General features: G+C 41.5%; 1 protein-coding gene and 1 long non-coding RNA gene across 2 annotated transcripts; one reads left to right on the plus strand and one right to left on the minus strand.

Moving 5' to 3' along the window:
- Positions 1-11,226: 11,226 nt before the first annotated feature.
- LOC116422823 lies at positions 11,227-13,229 on the minus strand. Its single transcript, XR_004233357.1, has 3 exons — positions 13,096-13,229; positions 12,687-12,970; positions 11,227-12,437 (listed from the first exon to the last, which is right to left on the minus strand). It is a non-coding gene; the product is annotated as an uncharacterized LOC116422823 (long non-coding RNA).
- Positions 13,230-13,309: 80 nt separating this feature from the next.
- On the plus strand, positions 13,310-15,324 carry ID3 (inhibitor of DNA binding 3, HLH protein). Its single transcript, XM_031962620.1, has 3 exons — positions 13,310-13,708; positions 14,271-14,343; positions 14,740-15,324. Exons 1-2 carry the CDS (start codon positions 13,409-13,411, stop codon positions 14,325-14,327), a joined length of 357 nt encoding a protein of 118 aa, XP_031818480.1. The 5' UTR covers positions 13,310-13,408; the 3' UTR covers positions 14,328-14,343; positions 14,740-15,324.
- The last annotated feature ends 8,550 nt before the right edge of the window (positions 15,325-23,874 follow it).

Raw genomic sequence — 23,874 nt, forward strand, 5'->3', positions numbered from 1 at the left:
TTCCTAGTCCGTATCTGTAACCATCACACCACCCGAGTTGAAAGAAAAAGTAAAAACAGTTCCTGCCCACTATCAGCTTACAGTCTAATTGGAGAGATAACATGTAAAGAGGTACAGATAAGACATAGGAAGAGTGTGCTGAAGGTAACCATAGGAAGGAAAGACTAGCAGTTGGGGAGGGTGTAAGGAATGGACTCCTGCATTTGAGCTTAGTCTTAAAAGGAAGCCAGGAGGGAAACTGCTCATCTACTTCATTCCTTTTTGAGCCAGACCTTTGATTTCACTGGTAAGAAGAATTCCCAGGGAGGGAATTCCCTTTTTCAGAACTGATATATTATTTGACTATATGGAGTCTTAGAACGTAGCCTGGGGGTAACATTGAGAGTTTAAACTACCAGAATAACCCAGTTGGGGTAAATCAGAACCAGACAGGAAAGCTGATCTCCTATCTTCCTGGTTCCTGGCTGGCTTTTTTTGCTATGCTAGGGATTGCCCTCATGGTGCTGATAAAGAAGTAGACCAATTACTCAATCAACAGGCAAAGATCGTTACATTCTGTTTCCTTTTATTTCCAGATATGCATTCTCTCTTTTCTCCTCCTCTCCCAACCCCAATGAGAAAGCAAGAAAAACATAACAAACATGTAGTCATGTAAAATAAATCCCCACATTGGATCCTAGAGTACAAGAGGAAAAACAATACAAAGTGGATATGGGAGAAGAGCTTTAAATGCCAATGATTTTGTATTTTAACCTAGACACAAGAGGGAGACACAGAAACTTCTTGAGAATCAGGAATATTTTAAGATCTCTTCTAACCCTGACATTCTAGGCTCTAAGATCCTTCTCTACTTAGGTAAGTTCAAAATGGAAAGTCTTACTCCCCACTTTCAGCTCTGACACCCAACATTCTAAGGCCTTTTTCAATTCTGGCATTCTAGATTCTAAGGTTATTTTCAGTTTTAACACTTTGTCATTCTGCAATTTCAGGATGGAAGCAAAATTAATTCTTAAGACTGAATTCATTTGCCCAAATAAACAAAGAAGAGTATATGAAGACCACAAGATGAGAGGAAGAGAGAAGAAAAGGAGAACCATAGGAGCACATGTCTAGAACCGAAAACAGCATTGGATATTATCTGAGTTAATAGTGTTGTTTCACAGATGAGCTATTTCTCATCCTCAAGAGATTAAGGGATTTCCCCAAAATCACACAGTCAGAGTCAGGATTTGACCCCTCCTGTGACTGCAAAGCCATTGCTTTTTTTACTACACAAGGAGAAAGAGGGAAAAGAAGAAGGGGACAGTAGACAAGGAAGGTAAGAAAGATAGAAGGGAAAGGAGAGAGCACCAGGGAGGGAGAGAATATGGGAAGGAGGGTGAGGCAAGTCCCTAGAGATTGGGTGGGAATTCCTGGAGTTTGGGTTTTAGTAGGGGAGCTATAATTCTCTTTGTCCAAATACAAATTTCCCCAACACATGCCTGGGACAAAAGGAGCACTGGGGCTCCACAGACAGAGGCCAAGATCTTCCATTGCATCCAAAGGCCATCTCCAGTCATCTTGACCTCTATTTGGCCACTGGACCCAGATGGCTCTGGAGGGGAAAGTGAGGCAGGTGATCTTCACAGCCCTCCTTCATTCAGACCCAATTCACTTAGATGTCACAGCATCACCTCCCTGATATCAGGGTCTTCTTCCAGAATAGAGCACAAATAAAATTGTCACTGAATTCTGAGGGGGAAATCCCTGTGTTCTCTGACTTTCTCTACTTGGGAAATGTTTTTTATTAAACCAAAAAGTTCTACAGAAGAAAGATTATACACACATGAACACCCCCTCCCCCCCAAAGCTCACCTTTTGTCCCATGGCATCCTCTCTAATGGATTTCAATTAAGTTGGGAGAGATCTCTTCCTTTCCTGGCCTTCTTTCCATGGGTTAATTTTCTGAAACTCGAGCTTCTTTCAATGACTGTACAGTGAGGAAGAGAATTAGATGATGGCACTCCGGAGATGTTCCAGGATGGTGCTTGGGACTATTCAGATGGCCTATTTGCAATCCTCACCTTCCCCCAAAGTATTTTGGGAATATTTGTGCTGCCAGCCATGAAGCTGCTTGCTCTGTTCTCAGAAAATCTCCTGACCCAGATACCACCCTGATAGAGGCCGGACCTCATCACTTCACGTCTGGATTGTAGCAATAACCTGCTAATTAGTCTGCCTGCCACAAGCCTCTCCAGCTTCCACTCAACCGTTAAAGGGATCTTGCTAAAATGAAGGTCTGACTGCATCAGCCCTATTCAATAAACACCAGAGGCTCACTATCACCTCCCAGATCAAATACAAAACATTCAAAACCCTTCCTAATCTGGTCGCCTCCTCCCTTTCCAGTCTTCTTACACATTATTCTTTCCCACGAAGTCTATGAGCCAGTGACACTGGCCTGTTCTTCAAACAAGCCCTTCCATCTCCCAAGTGAGAATTTTCAGTGTGCTTGACCCCATGTCTGGAGTTCCCTCCCTCCCTCTTCCTCCTTATCTCCTGTCTTCTCTGGCTTCCTTCCAGTCTCCCCTAAAGTTTCACCTTCTACAGGAAGACTTTTTCCATTCCCTCAATGCATCCTCTGCTGTATCCTGTCTATTTCTTGTCGGAATATAATTATCTGCATGTTATCTACCCCAATGGACTGTGGGCTTCTTGAAAACAGGGACTGTATTTTTGTCTTTCTTTGTATCCCCAAAGCCTGGCATACAGTAGGTACTTAATGAATGCTAGTTGACTGACTCACAAGAATGACTGAATGGAGACTTCAATGAGCCATCTAACCAGAGCTGTACCTGAACACCAATCTTGCCCTCCATGTAGACAATGAGAGAGGCAGTGTGGCTCAGTGGACTCAACATGTGTGGACTAGAGTCAAAAAGATGGACTTTGAATCTGGGCTTAGATATTTATTGTTACTAAGATTCCAAATCTCAGTTGCTTCATCTATAAAACATTGGGCTCAATGACCTCCATAATCCCATCCAGCTCCCAATCTATAGGTATCCAACTTTCTAGTGAAGGACCAACCACTAGCTCATCCCATTTTTGGACAACTCTGATTTCAAGGCATTTGTTTCTTTACAAGAAGCCAAACCCTACTTTCTTATAGCTTCCACTGACTTCTGTTTTTTTGCTCTTTTTGTATCCCCAGCACTTAGCTTAGGACCTAGTCCATAGAAGCACTTATTAAATACCTGGTGACTTGACTCTGAGGTCAAGCGGAAAAAACCCCTCTTTGACGTGACAGGTTTGCGAATTCTCAGACAACTATCATGTCCTACCAATTCAAAATGTCTCTCACCCAGTTCCTAGTCAAAACAAGTCTACTAACTTTTGGTGGGATAGAAAAATCCCCTTCTCCCTTGATCCCCCAATAGCCTCAGCACAAAATCTACCTTCCTGACGATATCGACACTGTTCTATCTTATAGAAGTTTGAACTTAATGTTGTCATGTGGGATCACTTTTGATATAGTATATGTAAATTATTCCAAGGACTTTAAAGGACTATGTAAATATCTGCTAAAACTCTGGAACACACATTAACAGAGCTAGAAGGGATCCTAGATAACTAAAAATAAAATGTTAAAGATGAAAGAAACCTTAGAACACAGGATGTCAGATCTGGGAGGACTCCTAGAACACAGACTATCACAGTTAGGAGGGGGCCCTTCAAACACAGAATGTCAGAGCTGGGAATGTATTTAGGACACAATATCAGAGCTTGGAGGATTCTTAGAACACAAATTGTCATAATCTGAGAAGGGGAAAAGGGAGTTTTAGAACAAAGGATCTCAGAGCTAGCAGGATCCTTTAGAGTATAGAATATCAGAGCTGGAAAGACTTTTAGAACACAATGTCAGAGGCCTTAGAACACAGGATGTCAGAGCTGGGAGAGTCCTTAGAACACAGAGTATCAGAACTGGTAGAGATCTTAGAACACAGACTATCATAGCTGGAAGAGCCCTTAGAACATAGGATATCAGAACTGGCAGAACCCTTCAGAGTGTAGAATATCAGAGTTCTAAGGGAGTACCTTTAGGACAAAGAATATAAAAAATGAAAGGGACTTAGAATATAGATCACTAGAGTTAGAAAAGATGGGAGAAGTTATGGAGTCCAAACTTCTCATTTTATATAAAAGAGATCTGAAGATTAGAGAGGAAAGTCCTGGTAATTAGTCAAATAATAATAGAATCTAGGTTCTCAAGCCTCTGTTCATTCTGCCTTATCTTAAGCAAAGAAGAAATAATATTTTAAGCCTACTGTGCATTTCTGTAGAAGTGCTTTGCATTTAACACCATTTCCCAAGAGGGACAACATTTTTGTGAGAGTGCTTCATTTCTGTATTTGCAGCATAAAACCATAGGGTACGTCACTATTCTGGACTACAGCTCTAAGTGCTTCCATCTCCCCAAACCCTTGTTTTCTCTTGGTCGATTGCTCCTGTCCTTTCTTTGCCCAGTAGATTGGCAGGTCACTTACCTTTTCAGGAGCTAATGATGCCATCCTTCAGGTTTGACCAAATAGTTTCTCGGGGCTCATGGTCTAGCTTTAGATATTCTAGGTTCTAAGGTTTATTCATTCTAAGGTCCCTCTCAATTCTAGCATTCTATGTTTTAACATTCTAAGGCCCCTTCTATAGACTGTGTTCTGCAAACAGTTCTCTAAAGAAGAATTGCAAACTATTAATAACACGAAAGAATGCTCCAAATCACTACAAGAAAAATTCAAATCAAAATAACCCCGAGGTTTTTTGTCTCAGAATGGTCAATAATAAAAATGACATAATATGGGAATAATTCATGTGGGAGGAGTTGGAGAAAGCTTAGCACAATACCTGGCTTGAGTAGATGCTTCATGAGTACTAGTCCAATACTTTGTGGGTAGAACTATGACTTGGTACAACTATTCTAGAATACTACTTGGAGTTAAGTAACAACAGGAGCTAAAATAACCAGACTCTTTTGACTCAGAGATTCCACTGCTAGATTACATATGTCCCCAATGAGGTCAATGACACAAAGAAAATCTCCAACTGCATCAAAATATTCATAAAAGATCTTTTTGAGATTGTGAAGAACTGGGAACAAAAAAGATGTCCATAGATTGGGAAATGAATAAATTGTGGAATATGAACGTAATGGACTAGATTCATCTTCAGTTGTCTTGATCTGTATCTTGCCACTGAACCCAGATAACTCTAGAGGAAAAAGTGAAGCTGGTGACTTTGCACAATATTCTCTCATTTAAATTCAATTTAATTGCATGTTATATGATCATGAGAACGAAGGGCAAACAACAAGAAACAGTAAATGTGATAGCTACAGAGAGGCGTGGGAAGAGTTACATGAACTGATACAGAGTGAGGTAAACAGAATCAGGAAAACAATATACACAGTGGCTACAATGAAAATGAACAGAACAACCACAAAACAATTGAAAGTGAATATCACAAAATTATAAGCTTGGCCCCTAAATAAAGAAACATAAGAAGATACTTCCTTCCTTGCCCTCAGTCCTTTGCAAAGGAAGGGGTGTCTTTAAGTGTGAAATATTGAATATAATATCATAATTTTCTGAAGTATTGATTGTTTTTGCTATACTTTTTTTTTCTTTTCTGCTTTTAACAATCTTGAGAAAGGAAGGAAGGATACAGAAAAAAAATGTAACATGAAAATAAACTATATCCAAAAAAATATGTTTTAAACTATCCTATGACATATACTATTCCTTTTCTAACAGTCTGTCTTTTTAAGGTTCTCTCCAATTCTGAGCAAGAGTCTATAATTATTTGCCTAATTTGCTCCAGGAATGGCTCAGCAAATGAATCCTTGATTTAGAGCTGAAGGTGCCTTATCATTCATCTAACTCAACCCTCTCGTTTTACAGATTAGGAAACTGAGGCCCAGAGAAGGCACCAACTTGACTAACATCATATATATAGTAAATGTCAAATTTGGGATTTAAATTCAGGCCCTCTGGTCTAAGTTCAATATTTTTTCTACTACTTTGTGCTATATGGGTAAGGATCACTATACTGAGGTAAATTGCAATACAACTGTACCTGCCCAAGCAGTTGATATCACAGTCTAGATACTATTCAATAGGTATGATTCAATTTTCTGATGTGGGGAGTCAACGTGCGGGGAGAGGGAATGTTTTCAGCTTATTAGTCAGAAATCTAGGTGTATTTAATTGACTATTTTTTTAAATGACTATTTCCAGTTTTGAGGAGAATAGAGGTAGACCATGATTGGCTGTTTACCCTTTAAAGCTTCCCTGTCTTCAAGAGAGATATAGGGAAAAAATTATATATACATATATATATTATACATATATATCATTTACATCTCATATTATATATATATATTATACATACATATGTGTATATACATATATATACACATATGTATATATATAAACACATTAGATCCTTTCAGCTATGAAATATGATTTTGGGGTTCAAGATGAAAGCTACTTTCTCATGTCATTTCTTTAGCAGTAATTTTGGCCCAAACCATAAGGTAGCAGTTAGCTTAATCCCTGTCATTTCATTTCCCTTCCCACAAAATACTTATTTTTACAAAAAGACAATCACAGATGCTGAGCAAACATATTTATTAGAAACCAGCAGTATGACTGGAGAAGTTACATAGAATAGTTTAAGAAATATAGAATATACAAGAATTAGGGGCTCTATGACTTGGGGACAATATAAAATCTCAGATCAACTAAGGGGAGAATGGTCTCTCCTCCATTCTTACTAGTCACTTCAGTTTAGGTATTGGGAATCAATCTGTCCATTGGAGCATCCTTCCTAAAATCTGTGACTCTAGGCATAGATCCTCCTCCATTCAAAGCCTATGCTCTCTGTCTCAGTCTCTGTCTCTGTCCCTCTATCTATTTCTCTCTCTGAAGCCATAACTCTCACGTAGAGTAAGATGCCACATTCAAAATCACTAATATTATCCCATCACATAAAAGAATATTTGAGTTGGAGTCAAGAAGAAGGCGGGGGACAGCATTTATTAAGTATCTACTATGTACCAGGCAATGTGCTGGTCATTTTATAAATGTTATCTCATTTCATCTCCATAACAATTCTGGAGGTAAGTGCCATTAAGATCCTCATTTTACAGTTGATTAAACTGAGGCAGACAGAACTTAAAATAACTTGCCTAGGATGACACAGCTAGTGTCTGAGACCGGATTTGAACTCAATTTTCCTGACTCCAGGCCCTGTATTCCAACCACTGTATTACCACCCTAGGTATTTTCTAGTTGTATGACTCTGGATAAGTCACTTACTCTCACTTTTCTCATCAATAAAAAAGAATACCTGCCTCATAGGGCTGTTGGGAGGGTCAAGTAAAATACTGTATGTAGACTACTTTTCAAACCATAAAGCACTATATGTGTAAAGTATTGTTGTTGTTATGACACCAGAATTAGGAATAACAAGTAGAAATTTCAGAGAAGCAGATTTGTGTCTGATAACAAGAAAAACTGCTTAATGATTAAAGCTATCTAAAAGTAACTTGACCTGACTTGGGAAGTGGGAAGTTTTTTCCCACCGGAATCTAGCATTTATATAGAAACTACTATGTGCCAGACACTTTACAATTATTATCTCATTTGATTCTCATGACAACTCTGGGAGGTAGGTGCTATTATGGTCCATATTTTACAGTTGAGGAAATTGAGGCAGACAGAGTTCCCACAGCTAGAATCTGGGAATGGAAATGAATTCAGGTCTTCCTAGCTCCTGACCCAGGACTTTTTCTATCTACTATGCTTCAAGACTAGAGGTCCTCAATGGGGGATTCTTGTTCAGATGCCCACTAAATTCCATGGCCTCTAAGATCCTTTCAAAGGTCAATTCAAGGATCAGTACAAGGTCTTTCCTGATGTTCCTGTTTTCTAGTGCTTTCCATTCAAAACTTATCTTGTGTTTATATATTAGGAAATAATTAGGTAGTCCAGTAGATAAGAGAGCTGGATCAGGAAGACCTGAATTCAAATTTAACATTAGCCGATTATTAGTTTTCTGAGCCTGAGCAAGCCATTTAATCTCTATTTACCTTAATTCACTGGAGAAAGAAATGGCAAACCACTCTGGTATCCTTACTAAGAAAATCCTTGGACTGTGTTGGTATGCTATGGGCCACAGGGTCACAACAACCACCACAATGTACTTGCTCTCCCAATAAAATATAAACTCAGGGCAGGAACTGTTTTTCTTTTATCTTTATCCTCCAATACCTAGACCAATGTCTAGCACATAGTAACTGTTTAATGAATGCTTATTGATTGATTGATTGATTCCAGTTCTTACTTTGGGCATTCCCATGACCATCACTATCTGGCTGAGAACCTAAAGCATTTTCACTTGAGATTTAAAGCCAAAAGGAAGCTCGTGGATCATCTAAACTCTCTCTTTATAGCTGAGCAGACCAAGACCTAAAGAGAAAAATCTACTTGAATAAAGACATAGAGACAATATATTTAAAAATCCAAATTTGAACCCAGCTTCTCTTTCTTCAAACCCAGGCAGGATGGGGGTGGAGGTGAGGAATAGGAAGGAGAGGTCACTTAAGTCATTTTACTTCATGGTTTTGTCCCTTACCCCTCCCATAACCAGTGAGTCAGTGAATCAGCCAGTGTTCATAAAAGTGATTTTAAATTTTGGCAAAGTCAGTTCCTTTCCCAGAAAAGCATCCAAAATGATTATTTACAATGCTATGAGATAAATGAACCAACAGCGATTGGGTCTGGGTTGTATTTTTTTTTTTTTTATTTTGGAGAAAAAAAGACAGAAGGTGAAAAAGACATAGAGAAAGAGAATGAGAAAGTGAGAAAGAAAAAGAAAGGGAGAAAGATAAAATGAGAAAGGAAAAGAGAGAGAAGGCAAGGAAAAGAGAAAAAGAAGGAAAGAGAAAGAAGGAAAAGAAAGGAAAGAAAACAAAAAGAAAAAGGAAAAAGACAGAAAGAAAGAATGAAAAAAGAGAGAAAGGAAGGAATGAAAAAAGAAAGAAAAGGAAAAAAACAGCCACTTGGGGCTGGGTTGTATTTTTTTTTTTATTTTGGAGGAAGAGAAAGAGAGAAAAAGACAGAAAGAAAGAGAAGGAAAGTTAGAAAGAAAAAGTGAGAGAAAGTAAGAAAGAAAAATAGAAGGCAAAGGAAAATGAGAGAAAAAGAATGACAGAAAAGGGGAAAGAATGAAAAAAGAAAAAGAAAGGAAGAAAAGAAAGAAAGACCCACTAAGGTCTAGGTTGTTGTTGTTTTTTAATTTTGAACAAAGAGAGAGAAAGTGAAAAAGAGAGAAAGAATGAGAAAAAGTGAGAAAAGAGAAAGTGAGAAAGAAAAAGAGAGAAGGCAAAGGGAAATGAGAGAAAAAGAATGACAGAAAAAAAGAGAAGAAAGTAAAAAGACAGAAAAAGAGAAAGACGAAAGAAACAAAGAAGAAAAAGCAGAAAGAAAGGAAAAAAAAGCAGAAAGAAAGAAAGGCAGAAAAGCATAAAGAAAGAAAGGAAGAAAGAAAGAGAAAAAACAGCCACTTGGAAGAAATGTTATCAAGTTCTCAGCATCTGCAATTTACAAGGCAGTCCCCCAGTTTCCGCGGCCTCCCAGGCCCCGCCCCCTGCTTGGGCTGTCGAGCCCTCATTGGTGGGGGGCGGCATTTCCAAGCCGGTGCCTGCGCCCGAGGAAAGGTTGCCTCGGACACGCATCCCTGTGTGAATGCATGACGTCCCAGGCTGGCGCCAGGCTGTCTGGAGCTGAGAGTTAGATCAACACAGCTGTGGGACAGGGACACACAGCTGGGCAAAGGAGCGGATTCCTCAACAAAAAATAGGATTGTGAGAAAAGTTCTGCAACAAAAACAGCGCAGACAAAGGCCTTAATGACATCCTTTCATAAAAATAAAAAATGCAAGAGGGAAAAAGCCTGGTAAAAGGAACAGAACTGGGAACAGAAAGTTCAGAGAAGGGGGTCGGATGCTGTGGGCCTGCAGCAAAAGGAGCCGCAGAAGACATTTGCATCCTTCAGCTGTTTGTTAGGCCCCAACTCCAATTCCCCAGCCCTCGCTTAACCTGCCTCTATTCTGGGCTGTTGAAGGACTGGGAATCCCGAGACCTGGGTTCAAGCTGAGGCTTTCCCTTTAATTCACGGAGCCTTTGGGCAACTCTTTCCCCACTTTCTGGGCCTCAAGTATCATCATGTGTAAAACAAAGCCCTTGGAATGAATGTTCCTTCGAGTTCTATTTATTCTGCACTAAGTCCCTTTCATATCCAGTACTGTTTACTCTCTGTCCCTTTCAGGTTACCCAGTTCAAAGGCCTCTTGCACTCTCCAAGCTTCCTCTGGTACCTCCCTGGATGGTACTTTTCGATCTGCTTCCTCCAGTGTCTCAGGACACCAACCTCAGAGTCCCATTCTACCAGAGTGGAGAAGTTTGTCTTGTTTTTTGTAACTTGGAAGCAAGCTCCTTTAGCTGAAGGTTGCTTCACCCTGGAAGAAAAAAGGATCAAGATTCTAAACTGAATTCAATTTGAGCCCTGAGGTTTCCAAGTATAAAAAGAGGCTTTGGGAAAGTATAAAATGGCAAACAGATGTGATGTGGAATTGGGATCATCTTCATCCTCATCATTCATTTCATTAAGCATTAATTAAACCCTAGCTTGTATTCGGTTTGGAATTGGGGAGGAGATGGGGGAAGTAACTGACATCATCATTGTTAAAAAGGTGATTATGGTTTTAACAAAGCACAGCTTTGCTCTTTAAAGTTTTCTTAACAATAGGGAGTCCTCTAACTTGGAAGGAATAGGTCCTCTATAGCTTTTAGGACAAGAAATAGTGGAAGTGGAAGCGTTCTTAGAACAGAGAATGTCAGAGTTGGGAAAGACTTTAGCACTTAGCATATTACAGCCCAGAGGGACAAAAGCTGAGAATGAAATCTAGATCTGATGATGTATTAAATGGAACTTTAACATATCTTTCAAGGGAGTAAATGGAACAGTTAATTAAATTAGATGGTTTTGTCACCAAATGGAGCTCAATTCTGATCTTCTAAGCTCCCACCAAGATCAGTCTGTTTCCCTAATGGGCAAAGTTAAGGGTCCAGACCTTAAAATGCAGACAAGAAGAGTTAGGAAAACTTATGGCTGGTAACTTTTTCTGTTTTTCTTTCTTTCTTTTTTTTTTTTTTTTTTTTAATCTCTGGAGGGATGGTAAGAAAACAGGATTGAAAAGAGATTTATCTATCACTAGATTTCCAAAGAGGTTTGTATCAATGGGACCGGGTCCATTTTGAGAGTTAGTGATTCACAAGGAATCAAAATCTGATCTGGCTTCTAAGTGTTGATTGATTCTTTCTGCCCCTTGGAATCCTAGAATTTTAGTTCTTGAATCTGAAAACCATCTAATCTAATGTCTTCTTTTTACAGATGGGAAAACTGAGGTTAACAAGTCTTATCTCTCAAAGAGATAATATTCCCTATACCCAGCATGTCCTCATTTCATTCCACTTTATCCTATTAAATGTGATAAACAGATATTAAGGATCTATTACATGTCCATGAGGATACAAAGACAAAAACCCCAAGACAACCTCACTTCTCACAGAGTTTATTTTTGGGGGGGTAGAGGGGAAGAGATGGGAAAAATGGCATGAACAGATACATAAATCATTATACAAAGTAATGATCTTCTCTTATTGAATCCCTACCCATCTTGCAAAGCTCAATTCAAATGTCACCTCTTTCATCCCAAATCCTCGTGATCATATATCTCCATCCTTGCTCATTATTGTTTGTACCTAGCTAATGTTTTTATATTGTAACATCATGCATTATAGTTATCATGTTGTGCCTTATCCTCTCAACTAAGGGATAACTTTGTATCAAGTTAATGAAGCATTTATTAAGCCCCTCCTATACTGAGGCAGCTTGGCGACAGGAAGACCTGTGTTCCGTGCTAGATATTAAGCTGTGTGACCCACACAAATCATTTAAGCCTCTCACTGTCCCTATGCAATCCTCTAAAACTAAGTAAGGAACACATGAGGTTCTACTTGGAGGAGGTTGGGATCCAAGTGGCGTGTTCTTTTCCATATAGATGAAATCATAGATCTGGACCCAAGGAGTACATTGTAGACATTTAGTAATGTTTTTGCGATTATAGAAATGAGTTTCACAAAAGGAGAAACTGAGGCCCTGAGAGGAAAGAGACTAGCCTCAGCTAGGAAAAGGCAGGACTAAAGAGCCCCAGCCTCTTGAGAGCAGAAAAATGCTAGATTTATGGTCAAAGGACTTGGATTCAGATTCTGGTTCGGCCCCTTTACTATCTATTAGATCTTGCAGCTGTCACTTCGTCTTTGGGCCTCGATTTCCTTATCTGTTTAAAAAAAAAAAAAAAAAAAGAGGATAGAATTAGATAAACTCGTTGCTGTAACTACTCCACCGAGTCCTAGTTTCCCACCTCCTAGAGATCGCCTTTCCTTGTGGGAGTTCCCAAGTCCCCATCTCGTTTTTCTTTGCCCGCCACAAAAACCGTACCCCTTTCTTCAAACCGCCCCCCACTCCACGTCCCTCCCCTCTGAGCGGCCAAATTAAGTCTGTTTTCTCCATTGTAACCTCAGCTCACCGCCATTCATTTTTTTTCCCTCTGGTCACAAGATAATTCCTGACGCCAGAAAGTCTGGAGGTCAGATGAACAACAAATTGAGGAACAAGGCGGCACTAATTCCTTACAAGATTCCCTTGAAAATCTTTTGCTTTTTTTTAAAAAAAAGTTTCCTCCTTGCCGTTTGGGGATTTATGACCTCCGACGGGCCTCCGTCCGAACCGAGGTGGTGGGTGGGGGCTGGGTGGGGGAAACTAGACTCAAACTCCGGTTCCAGCAGTTTTTCCAGTGGCCTGGAAAGTAACCTAGAAAAGGGGCATTTTCCATGTAAATTATTGTAATTGAGTTTTTAAAGACCCAGGGGCCCGCCCCCCTCATTCTCGGAATCCGCGACTACACCGCATTCGGTGTCGAGCCAAGCCGAGCAAACCTGTTTTGCAATTAAACAGCTTGTAAAGGTTCCATCCAACTTTTCCCCCCCAAGGCGGTCCGTGGGGGCTGAGCCGGAGCCTGGGGCGGAGTGTCATTTGCATGAAGGGACGGGGCAAAGCGAAGGATTCCCTAATAAGAGCGTATAGCGGGCGGGCAGGGGGTGTGGCTTGTGCGGTGGGTGGGGGCCTGGTCCGGGCTCCCCTATAAGAGAGAAGGGCTGCAGGCTGGCGCGCAGCGTGGGTTTGCCCTGTTTGTGGTTCTTTTCGTCTTCTTCTCCCCCAGTTCTTTCCTTTGCTACCCGTCCCACCAACATGAAGGCTCTGAGCCCAGCCCGAGGCTGCTACGAAGCCGTGTGCTGTCTGTCGGAGCGCAGCCTTGCCATCGCGCGTGGCCGTGGGAAGAGTCCCGCGGCCGAGGAGCCGCTGAGCTTGCTTTATGACATGAATGACTGCTATTCGCGCCTGCGGGAGCTGGTCCCGGGCGTCCCGCGGGGCACGGAGCTCAGCCAGGTGGAGATCCTGCAGCGTGTCATTGACTACATCCTGGACCTGCAGGTGGTGCTGGCCGAGCCCGCCCCAGGGGCCCCCGACGGGCCCCATCTCGGCATCCAGGTGGGTGCTCTTTGGGGACGGCACCGACAGGAAGGGGTCGCGAGACCGATCCGCTTGAGAGAAGCCTGAGGGCTGAGAACCGGAGTTGAGGGGGTGTGGAGGAAAGGAGGATGGGGACTGAAACCCGGAGAGGGTTGTGGCCCGGGTGGTGTCTGAGACTTGACTCCCCCACCCCACCCAGAAGGGGCCAAGACCCGCGGTAGAAAGGGTGGGGGCTGAGTTTGGGTGGCCTGGGATGGGGAAGGGGGGGAAACTTTAAGAGTATTAAGACCCAGACTGGGAGGATGAGTTAGATTGGGTTGTGACCAGGCTGGGGTGGGGGGGCTGGAACCCCGAATGGGATGTGACCGCCTGGGGTGCGGTGGAGACCCGACACCATTAGCAATTAGTGGTGATGTGAGGGGGGAAAAGAAACAGCCTCTGGACCCCGGAGCAGAAGCCGGGCAGGAGATGATTTTCTTGGGGAGGAGGGGGGGGCGTTGGGCAGGAGAGAAACCGACGCCCCCCACCCCCTCAGCCGCAATCTGAGGCTAAGCCCAACTTTATCCTCTCTCCTATCCAGACAGCCGAACTGACGTCTGAACTCTACTCCAAAGACGAGAGCAGTCTTTGCCACTGACCCCAGCCACCCCTAGGTAAGCATCTCCTCCCTCTCCCCTTTCCCGAAACCTCGCGTGGGTTTAGGTAGCGCCCCTACTCTGACCTCCCAGGGACATGTTTATTTAAAGTTGCGGTACTGAAATGGCCCAGATTCCCCGGTTTCTAATTGCCCCCAGCCCTAATTCTCAGCACCACCACCCCCAGCCCAATCCCCGGGTCCGGCTTCTTCTGGGAGCCTGTGATTTGCAGCCAACCAGTGGAGCTGAGGGTGGGGGGAGAGGGGGGAGAACTCTAGGCACGGATTTCTTATCAGCTGGAGGGGAACAAAGTTTCCTCCCTGGCGCCGACCAGTCTGCAGACCTGCCCCTGCCTGTGATCTGGGAGGAAACTGACCCGTCCCTGTATGTCTCCCTCCCCCTTCCCCCTTCCAGTTCTGTATGCAGGTGTTGTGATCCCGCTGGGACCCCGAGGATCAGGCTTTGACCAGAGCCCCAGGAATAGCCAGGTCCACACTGGCTCCAGCATCTGTTTTTACCACTGTCTCCGCCTCGCCTGGTTCAAGGCTGTGAAAGGAACTCCGAGCTGAGCCCTCTTCCCGGGATCTAGGAGAACTAAACTATGGGGCTTCTGTAGAAGAAAAGAGAAGACGGTTTTCATACCGGTTTACGGTTTTTCCCCAAGTTTAAAAGGATTGGTTTGTTCAGCAGGTTTTGTTTTTTCGAAGGGACATTTTGTTATTTCCCTTCCCCACCCCCAACCAATTTTGTTGAGGCAGCTGGAGACTTTAGATTGTGGTGTCCCTGGAGGGGGGGAGACCTTTCAGGAAAGAGACCTACTTGTTCCTGTCCCCTCCTCAAGACCTCACTGTGATTATGAACTCTATAATAGAGTATGTATAGCATATGTACCTTTGTGCAGGAAGGTGACTTTCTGTTTCATGCATTGTACTTTATAAACTTTTTATAAAAGTTAAACTTTTTGCATAATAAAAGTGTTTTTTTTTTTTTAAACTTTTTAGTGTATGTCTGTTCTCTAACTTCTCCCCAGCCCACAAAAATATCTTCAAAACATCTTATTTGTAAAAGGGTCTGGGTGCCCTTGCCTCTTTGGCTTAGGAAAGGTAAATGAATGACTGGGAGGGAAGCTCCCTCCCCCCCAGGGGGTTGATAGAATAGGACAAAATCTACTCTGCTAAGAAATCTGGCCTTGGCCAGCCAAGGGGTGGAGTGGGCCGTTGTTAGGCCAAGGCCTTTTAAACCTCAATTGCTTTTCCCCGAAGTTATCAGGACAAGAAGCACAAAATGATAAGAACTGGAGCTCTTTGAGATAAGCTGCCCAACCTCGGAATTTTTGCTGGAGAAACTGGCCTAGAGAACAGGGGAAGTGATTCATTTGAGGTCAGATAGACCTGGAATCCAAACCCAAGTCTCCCAATCTGTTCTCTATTTTTCAGTGTACTGGGTTTCCTCATTAAGGGTAACTTGATGGCCTGGTTAGGGGTATACTATTTGTTTTTGGAGAGGGAGAAGGTTCTCTCAGGTGAGCAGCCCCAGTCACGGTTTCCCATTCTATTATCTTTTTATAGATAGCCACCAGAACCCATTTCACAGATGAGTAAAGATTTTCCTTAGGAGCTTGGATAGAGCCAAGCTTAGATGGGGTTTAAATTGTTAATAAATCCCTCATTCGGGGTCTAGGAAGGTTACACTGCTGTTTTTAATCTGAGAAGGTGATGTTTATTTCCACTTGAAGTATATGTTAACCCCTGCTGTTTCTATCATTCCACCTGAGCCAGGGGAGCTAAACTAGCCTCAGCAGGGAGCTGGGATGACATTCACTATAGAGGGACTACCTTTGCATCAGCTTTGGGGCCAGCAGAAATAGAATAATGGATATGATTGATCTGAAAAGTTATAAGAAACTTGATCATCTTCTTGTCTGTAAAATGAGAGGAATTTAAGATCCCTCCCAGTTCTAACATTCTATATTAAGGATGCTAGATCGACTCATCCAGAGAGAACACTGGAGACTGAATGTGGATTGAATCGGAGCATTTTCACCTTTTTGTTTATTTTTTTCTTTCTTGTTTACGACAAATCTGTTTAAAAGGATTACACATATCTAACCTATATCAGATTGCTGGCTGTCTTGAGGAGGGAGAAAAATTAAAAACCCAAAGTTTTGTAAAAATGAATGTTGAAAACTATCTTTACATGTATTTGGAAAAATAAAATACTATTGAAAGATTTGTCACTTTAAAAAAAAAAAAAAAAAGGATGAAAGATTGAAAGAACTTTAGAGACCCCATCTAGTCCAAGCCCTTTCATATTAAATATGAGGCCCAGAGAAAATAAGTGCCCAGAGTAACTCAGGTAGTTAAACATCCAAAGGTGGAAACCAAAATCCTCTTAACTCCTGAATCTAATGATTTTTTTCAGTATACTATGCCACATTTGAATGTCATTTCAAGGTCTCTCCCAATTCTGGGATCCCATGTTCTAGGGGCCCACCCACATCTGACTTTCATTGTTCCATGGGCCCTCCCAGCTCTTACAATGAATTTTCCAAGGGCCTCCCAAATCTGGCATCTGGTTAAATGGCTTGTCTAGGGGCACACAGCTAATAAATGTCTGAAGCCAAATTTGAATTCAGGTCTTCCTGACTTTAGAGCCAATGCTCTATCTATTGCACTATCCAGCTGCCCCTGGCAATGGACCCCTCACTGAATGTTCCAAAGGCTCTCCTAGTTCTGGCATTCCACGTTCTAAAGGCTCTCCCAGCTCTGATTTTCAGTGATCCAAGGACCTTCCCAGCATTGACAATTCTGTTCTAAGGATTTTCCTGTGTTTCAAGGGCCATCTGAAATCTAAACAATAAATGTTCTGAAGGCTCTCCTAGTTCTGACATCCCATGTTCTAAGGGCCCTCCCAGCTCTGAAAATCAATGTTTTAGGGTGTATTCCACCTTCAAAATCCTATTAGGTAAAAAGTAATACAGTAAATACAAAGAAATAAAAAGACCACTGTGGGTGTATGAGCAGCTTCCTAAAAGAAGTTTAGAAATAGGGGCTTCTGTAGCTCAGAGCATCTATCTCTTCAAACTGTCCAGCTAGCGTCCTTATAAAGAAGAAAAGGCAAATAATATTCTCTTCCAAATTATATAACAGATAAAGTAGTGAAAGACCAAAATGGTAAAGTTCCTAATCCAAAGTCATAGAGACCTTAGCAAAACTCCAGGACTCATTGATTAAATACCTATTGTCAAGTTTTCAATCATTCAACAAACATTTATTAAAGATACTTTTTATTAATAAATTATTTTTATTGTTTTCTTTTCATATTAGCTATCTATATCTATATCCCTAATATTTTTTGGGGGGGAGGGGCAGGCAACTGGCGTGTCCAGAGTCACACAGCTGGTAAGTGTTAAGTGTCTGAGACTGGGATTTGGATTCAAATCCTCTTGACTCCAGGGCTAGTGCTCTTCTGCATCATTTAACTGCCCCAATTACTAAATATTTTTAAAGCCCTTTGGAAACCTTCCAGCTGTATAAATGCCGGCTCTTATGTACCAGGCACTGGGAATGCCAAGTCAAAAATGAAACGATCTCTCCCTAAAAGAGATTATCTTTCTATCACTGGAAATAAGGTAGGAACCTAGAAGTCAATGGTTTCAGGAGGCAGGAGGCACCAACAGCTGGGGAAATCAGAAAGGCTTTATAAATTTCTATACTTCTGATCATTATTAACTCAATTTGTAATGCAGATACCACCGGTACAGAAACTCCCTCTAACAATGCAGATCCAAGATGGTGACCTTTCTATCATTTCAAGTTGCCTGCCACTCAGAGAAATGAAGTGATTTGTTCTTGGACATAGAGTTAATAAGAGTCAGAGGAAGGTCTTCCTGATTCCAAGGTTAGCACTGAATCCCTTATTTCACTATCTCCCATGGCCCCACAAAGTCCTATAAAGAGGCATAGAGCTGTGAATTATGCAGCAATTCCATCTCAAAAGAATCCTGATTTCACTTGGGCCAAAGGGCAGTAGAAAGCTTGGTGGTGGCTTGGGCAAGTCCCAGCTTATTGTCAGAGATGAATGGCTCATAAGAAATGGATCAAAAGACCAAGAAATGGATCAAAAGACCACGAAATGGAAGATTAAGAGCCCCAAGGGAAGGATTCCAGTGTGTTGGTGTGAGTTCCCCCACAGAGCAAAACACAGCTTCTTTTCCTTCTGCCCCCTCCTTCCTTTCCTCTTCTTCCTTCTCTTTCTCCATCACCATTATCATCTTTACCATCTATCTCCTCCATGGTCTTTCACTGACTGCCCCCATTCACAACTCAAAAGATTTCCCTCCTTGCCTCTTAGAATCTCTCCTTCCTTCAAAACACAGTTTAGAAGCTACTTTCCCGATTCTTCCAGCTGCTAGCGCCTCTCCTAAAGTTTGATTTATATTTTGCACATGTATTAATAATAATAATGTCTGGGTGGTGGGTTGTTGCCCTTCATTCTCCAAGGGGGCCAAAATGACCCCCAAATTTTGGGATCCAATTCCAACACAATTTGTCCATACGGACATTTGGAATGGAAATGTTTCTAAATAACAATACCTAACTAACTACTCACTATGTGCCAGACGCCGGGTTAAATGCTTTGCAATTATTACCTCATTTGATCCTCACAACAATTCTGGGAGGAAGATACTATTTTTATAGAAGAGCTAGTTAATATATGTAAAACATTTTCTAAACCATAAAGTGATAGAGAGATACACACACATATAATTTATATATGTTTGTCTATGTATATATAGTATATATATTATATAATACATATAGCTTTGGTATATATGGAGAGAAAGAGACAGAGGGGGGGATAGAGACAGAGAGAGAGGAGAAAGAGTATTTTGAATGAGTGTGTATGTGTGTGTACATATAAAGACTATCTATTATTAGTCAGGAAGAGTCAGGAGTTCAATTTTAGCCTCAGACGTAACACAACACTATCCCCATGACCCAAGTGATTTAACCATCATTTGCCCCAGTTTCCTTACACACACACACACACACACACACATACACACACACACGTGTATACATATGCACTATATTAGCTGTTACTACCTTAAAGTAGTATTTATAAACACATCCATACATATATGTGTGAATGTAAAGCAAAATTCTTTATCTATATTAACTCCATTTAACCTGGCCACAATCCCATGAGCTAGGGGTTTTTACAATCCCCATTTTACAGAAATATTGGTTGAGGCATGTTAAGTAATTTGTCAGGGTTATAGAACCTAGAAGCGTATGTGCAGCATTTGAACTCGGGTTTTTGTAACTCCAGGGCCAGCACCCTCCCCATTTAGCTGCTGGTTTTCACCCTTCTCAACCTCCTCCTTCTTTACAAATATCAAACTTCCTGAGATGTGAAGGGGCCCATCAGCCACAAGTGTTGCATCCCGCTGGTGAGTCCCAGGACCAAGCAGGGGACCCTTTCCTCCCTCCTCCCTCCGGAGAAGGCTCCTGAAGAATCTCCCTCATTAGCTTCCCTGTGATTCCCAGCACTCCCCTCAGAATCTGTCTTCGCCCAGCTCTCTCACATCATCTGTCCCACACCTCCCTGCCCATCTTCACTCCTGTCAAATCTCTTCCAGATGCTGGACAAGGTTGCCTTCAGAATGGGACTCTACAGCCTGCTTTGCTTTGGGAGGTAGACAAGGGAGGGAGCCTGGAGCCAGCATCCCCTCCTAGCCTTTCCTCACAAAAGTCCCTGGAGCTCAGGGATTGAAGGGGAAAGAATAATAATGGTAATAGCTCGGGTTTCTGGAAGGTTTGAAGTGTTGCAAACTGCTTTCGATATGTTCCTTCATCTTAACATAACAACCTTGAGAGGAGGAAGCTGTGAAATTCAGGCACAGAGAAATTAAGAAAACTGTACCATATATTGTACATGTATACCAACCCCATATGTACTATATAATGTATAATATACTATATTCTATATGCATATATACAAAGATACAAATGTGTGTATCTCTCTATCACTTTAAGGTTTATAAAGTGCTTTACTTCTATTAATTAGCTCCATATAATGGCAACTACCTTCCAGAATTTTTGTGAAGATCACTGAATTAGTAATTGTAATGACTTAAGTATATGAGGCAAGTTTTGAATGTAAGTTTTCCTGACTGCCACATCCAATTCTCTTCCCATTATACTATCTAGCTTCCCAAAAGAAATGGCTTCCTCATATGTTCTTTTCCAATTTGCTCTTTTGGGGGTAATTTGGGTCTCATACCCAACCACAGGCTAAATGGGGGGACCTTGGACCCCTAAATCAAAGGTCCTTATTATCCAGCTTTGGAAGTGTGACCTGAGGAAGCCCCCATCAATCAAATGATCAATCAATAAGCAGTTAGTAAAGGGAAGCTAGGTTGTACAGTGGTTAGAGCACCAGCCCTGGAATCAATAGGACTTATCTGATCTCAAACATTTACTAGTTATATAACCCCAGGCATGTCTCTTAACTCCAATTGCTTCCAAAAAAAAAAAAAAAAAAAAAATAAGCAGTTATTAGGAACCTACTATGTTCTGGCTGAATACTGGCATTACTCTCCAAGACCTTATCCCAGAATCGCAAAATTGTGATTTGTGGGAGTGTGTTCAGAAGGCCATGGGGGAGGGAAAGGTGTTTATGGAGGGGTGCCATGTTAGGCAAAGTTAACAGGCCTTAGAGCGACCATGAAGGCCAGTATCTTCATCTTAGAGATGAAGTGAAATCTTTTGACCAAGGTCACTCATAAGTGACCAAGTGACCAAGGTCAATCCCAGTTCTGGGATTGAAATCCGGGTCTTTGAGGTCAGGAGCCAGCTCTTTGTCCTGTCCAGCCCCTGATCCGCAGCTGTCCCTTTGGAAGCTGGGCTTTCTGGCAGTGCATCCCAGGCATCCTGAGCCATCCCATGTGTGAGAGAGAAAGAATCCCCCCTCCTGTCACCCCACCACCACCTTGGAGATCTCCCTGACCTTCCAGGAGCACAGGGCCAGGTTGTAGGGAAAAGGGGAGAGGTCTAATTCAAGGCAAAGCTGAACAGGGCCTGAGACTATCCACCACCTCAGCGGGGGGCCTAGGTGTTTTGCTGGATGATGCTTGCTAGAGGTGTGGGGCTGGGGTGGGGGACGACAGCCCCCGGATTTCTCCTGGCTCAGGGCCTAGGAGTGAAGGGTACGTACTCTCCAGGTGGGGCCTCCAGGGGGGCCTCAGAGTTGTGTTTATAATATGACATCATCCCTACTTGGCTCCTGGCACGAATTACTATGATATTTAATAACAAACAGACATCAAATCACCCCCCTTCTCCCCTTTTAGTCCTGATGAGATTTGCTGTGGTAAGTAAAGGTGAGTGAAACAGTTAGGTTCAGAGAGTCTCTTCCCATCCTGACCATCTCATTCCTCTTCTTCCTCAGGTACCAACTCCTCCCTGAAGCTTTCCAAGATCTCCATTCCCCTCCCCCTGTAGAAAATGATCTCAGTAATTCATTTTACCCCATCACATCCCACCTTTTATCACACAGATTTGGAACCCCTGGCTTTAACCATAGGCTTCTCAAAAGTTGGAAATGGCTTTTTATCTTCGCCTTTATCCCTAATGTGAAGCACAGTGTACGTAATAGTTACTTAATAAATGTTTGCTGAACTTGGTTGAATGTATCCCAAATTCCTTCATTCACAGACAGAATTTTAGAGTAATCTTTTCCTCCAGAAGCTGCCTCTCTTTTAGTCTTCCCAATACACAACCTCACTGTTCCTGGACTCTTCACTTTTTCTAACATTCCTCCAATTTAATTAGTTGTCAAGTTTTGTCATTCCACACAATTGGATTGACAGATCTATTTTTATATTATATTTATATATTGTATTTATATTATATATTTTTATATATTAATTTATATATCTAGATATATGTGTGTATTTACATATGTATATATGTAAAACCATATTATGCATATTTCTATTTATCAGTTCTTTCTCTGAAGGTAAAGAGTATCTTTCTTTAATCTGTCCTTTGTAGTTTATTTGCATATTTATAATACTTGGAATAACTTACAAATTCACAGTTATTCTTTGAAGAATATTTCTGTTGCTATATACAGTGTTCTCTTGGTTCTCATTTCACTCTTAATTATTTCATATAAGTCTTTTCTAAAATCAATCAGCTCATCATTTCTGACAGCATAGTAGTATTCCATCACAATAATATACCACAATTTGTGTAGCCATTTCTCAATGGATGGATCTCCCCTCAATTTCTATGTCTTTGCCATTACAAAGAATTACTATAAATATTTTAGAATATATAGGTTCTTTCCCTCCCTTCCTCTTGGGAAAACAGACTTAATAGTGGGATAGCTGGTCAAAGGATAAACACAGTTTTATATCTCTTTGGGTATAATTCCAAATTTCTCTCCAAAATGATTGGACCCATTGACAGTTCTACTAACAATATATTAATGTCCCAATTTTTGCCCATCCCTTCCAACATTTGCCATTTTCTCCTATCATTTTAGCCAATCTGATAGATAGGAAAGGTCATCTCAAAGTTGTTTTAATTTGCATATCTCTAATCAATAATGATTTAGAATATTTTTTAATATCACTCTATATAACTTTGATTTCTTTTCCCCAAAACTGCCCATTAGAAGCCTTGGCCATTTATTACAGAATGATGTTCCTGCAGCACAACTTTGATCCATTTTCTCCTCCTGCTTAAGGAACATCAGGAGCCTCTAATTGCTTTGTTTGACATTGAGGGCCACCCTTCATTTTGGCTCTTACCCACTCTGGCCTTCTTAGATCTCTTTCTACCTCATACCATACCCATTTGAGTCACTCTGTCCTGCCCACTGCTCTAGTTCAGCTCAAAATGTTCCATCTAGACTTTGTACAGACATCAAGGCTTTCCCATCTCTCCCATATCTTTTCCACTTAGCATCCTAGCTTCTTTCAAGGTTCAGGTCAGGAGCTATTGGCTATGTCCTTGCTGATGGTCTAATTGGTCAAGGCCCTCCCCGAGTTACTTTGCATGTATTTTGTATGGATTTACTTACCTGGGTACATGTTCACACTCCCCCTTCCTCCCTTCCAGTAGAAGATCAGCTCCTAAAAATCATCCCTTGCTTTTGGTTTTGTCTTTTTGTCCCTGAACTTTAGCACAGTGTCTGGCACCTACTTTGTTGTTGTTCAATTGTTTGGGTCTCGCCTAACTCTCGGTGACCCAATTTGGAGTTTTCTTGGCAAGAAATAATTTGCCATTTCCTTCTCCACTGGTAGCTACAAGGAACTTGAAAAATCCTTGCTGAATGAATGAATGAATGAACTTGGAAGCAATTCAGTGGCAATCAGGTTCAACCTCTATCTGAAGAATAATCATTACTATAAACACCAGCAAATGGTCATCCTGCTTTTGTGAAGATCTCAGTCAGTCAATAAATATTTATTAAGGGCCTACTGTGTGCTAGGCACTGTGCTAAATGATGAAGATATAAAAAAAAAAGGAAGTT

The sequence above is a fragment of the Sarcophilus harrisii genome, chromosome 3 (assembly GCF_902635505.1).
Source record: "Sarcophilus harrisii chromosome 3, mSarHar1.11, whole genome shotgun sequence".
Taxonomy (NCBI): Eukaryota; Metazoa; Chordata; class Mammalia; order Dasyuromorphia; family Dasyuridae; genus Sarcophilus; species Sarcophilus harrisii.

What these genes read in the sequence shown, in the direction of transcription:
- ID3 (XM_031962620.1), top strand. Translation starts at nt 13,409, where the DNA reads ATGAAGGCTCTGAGCCCAGCCCGAGGCTGCTACGAAGCCGTGTGCTGT. An exon ending in GGCCCCATCTCGGCATCCAG is followed by an intron (nt 13,709 to 14,270) that starts GTGGGTGCTCTT and finishes TCTCCTATCCAG; the next exon opens with ACAGCCGAACTGACGTCTGA.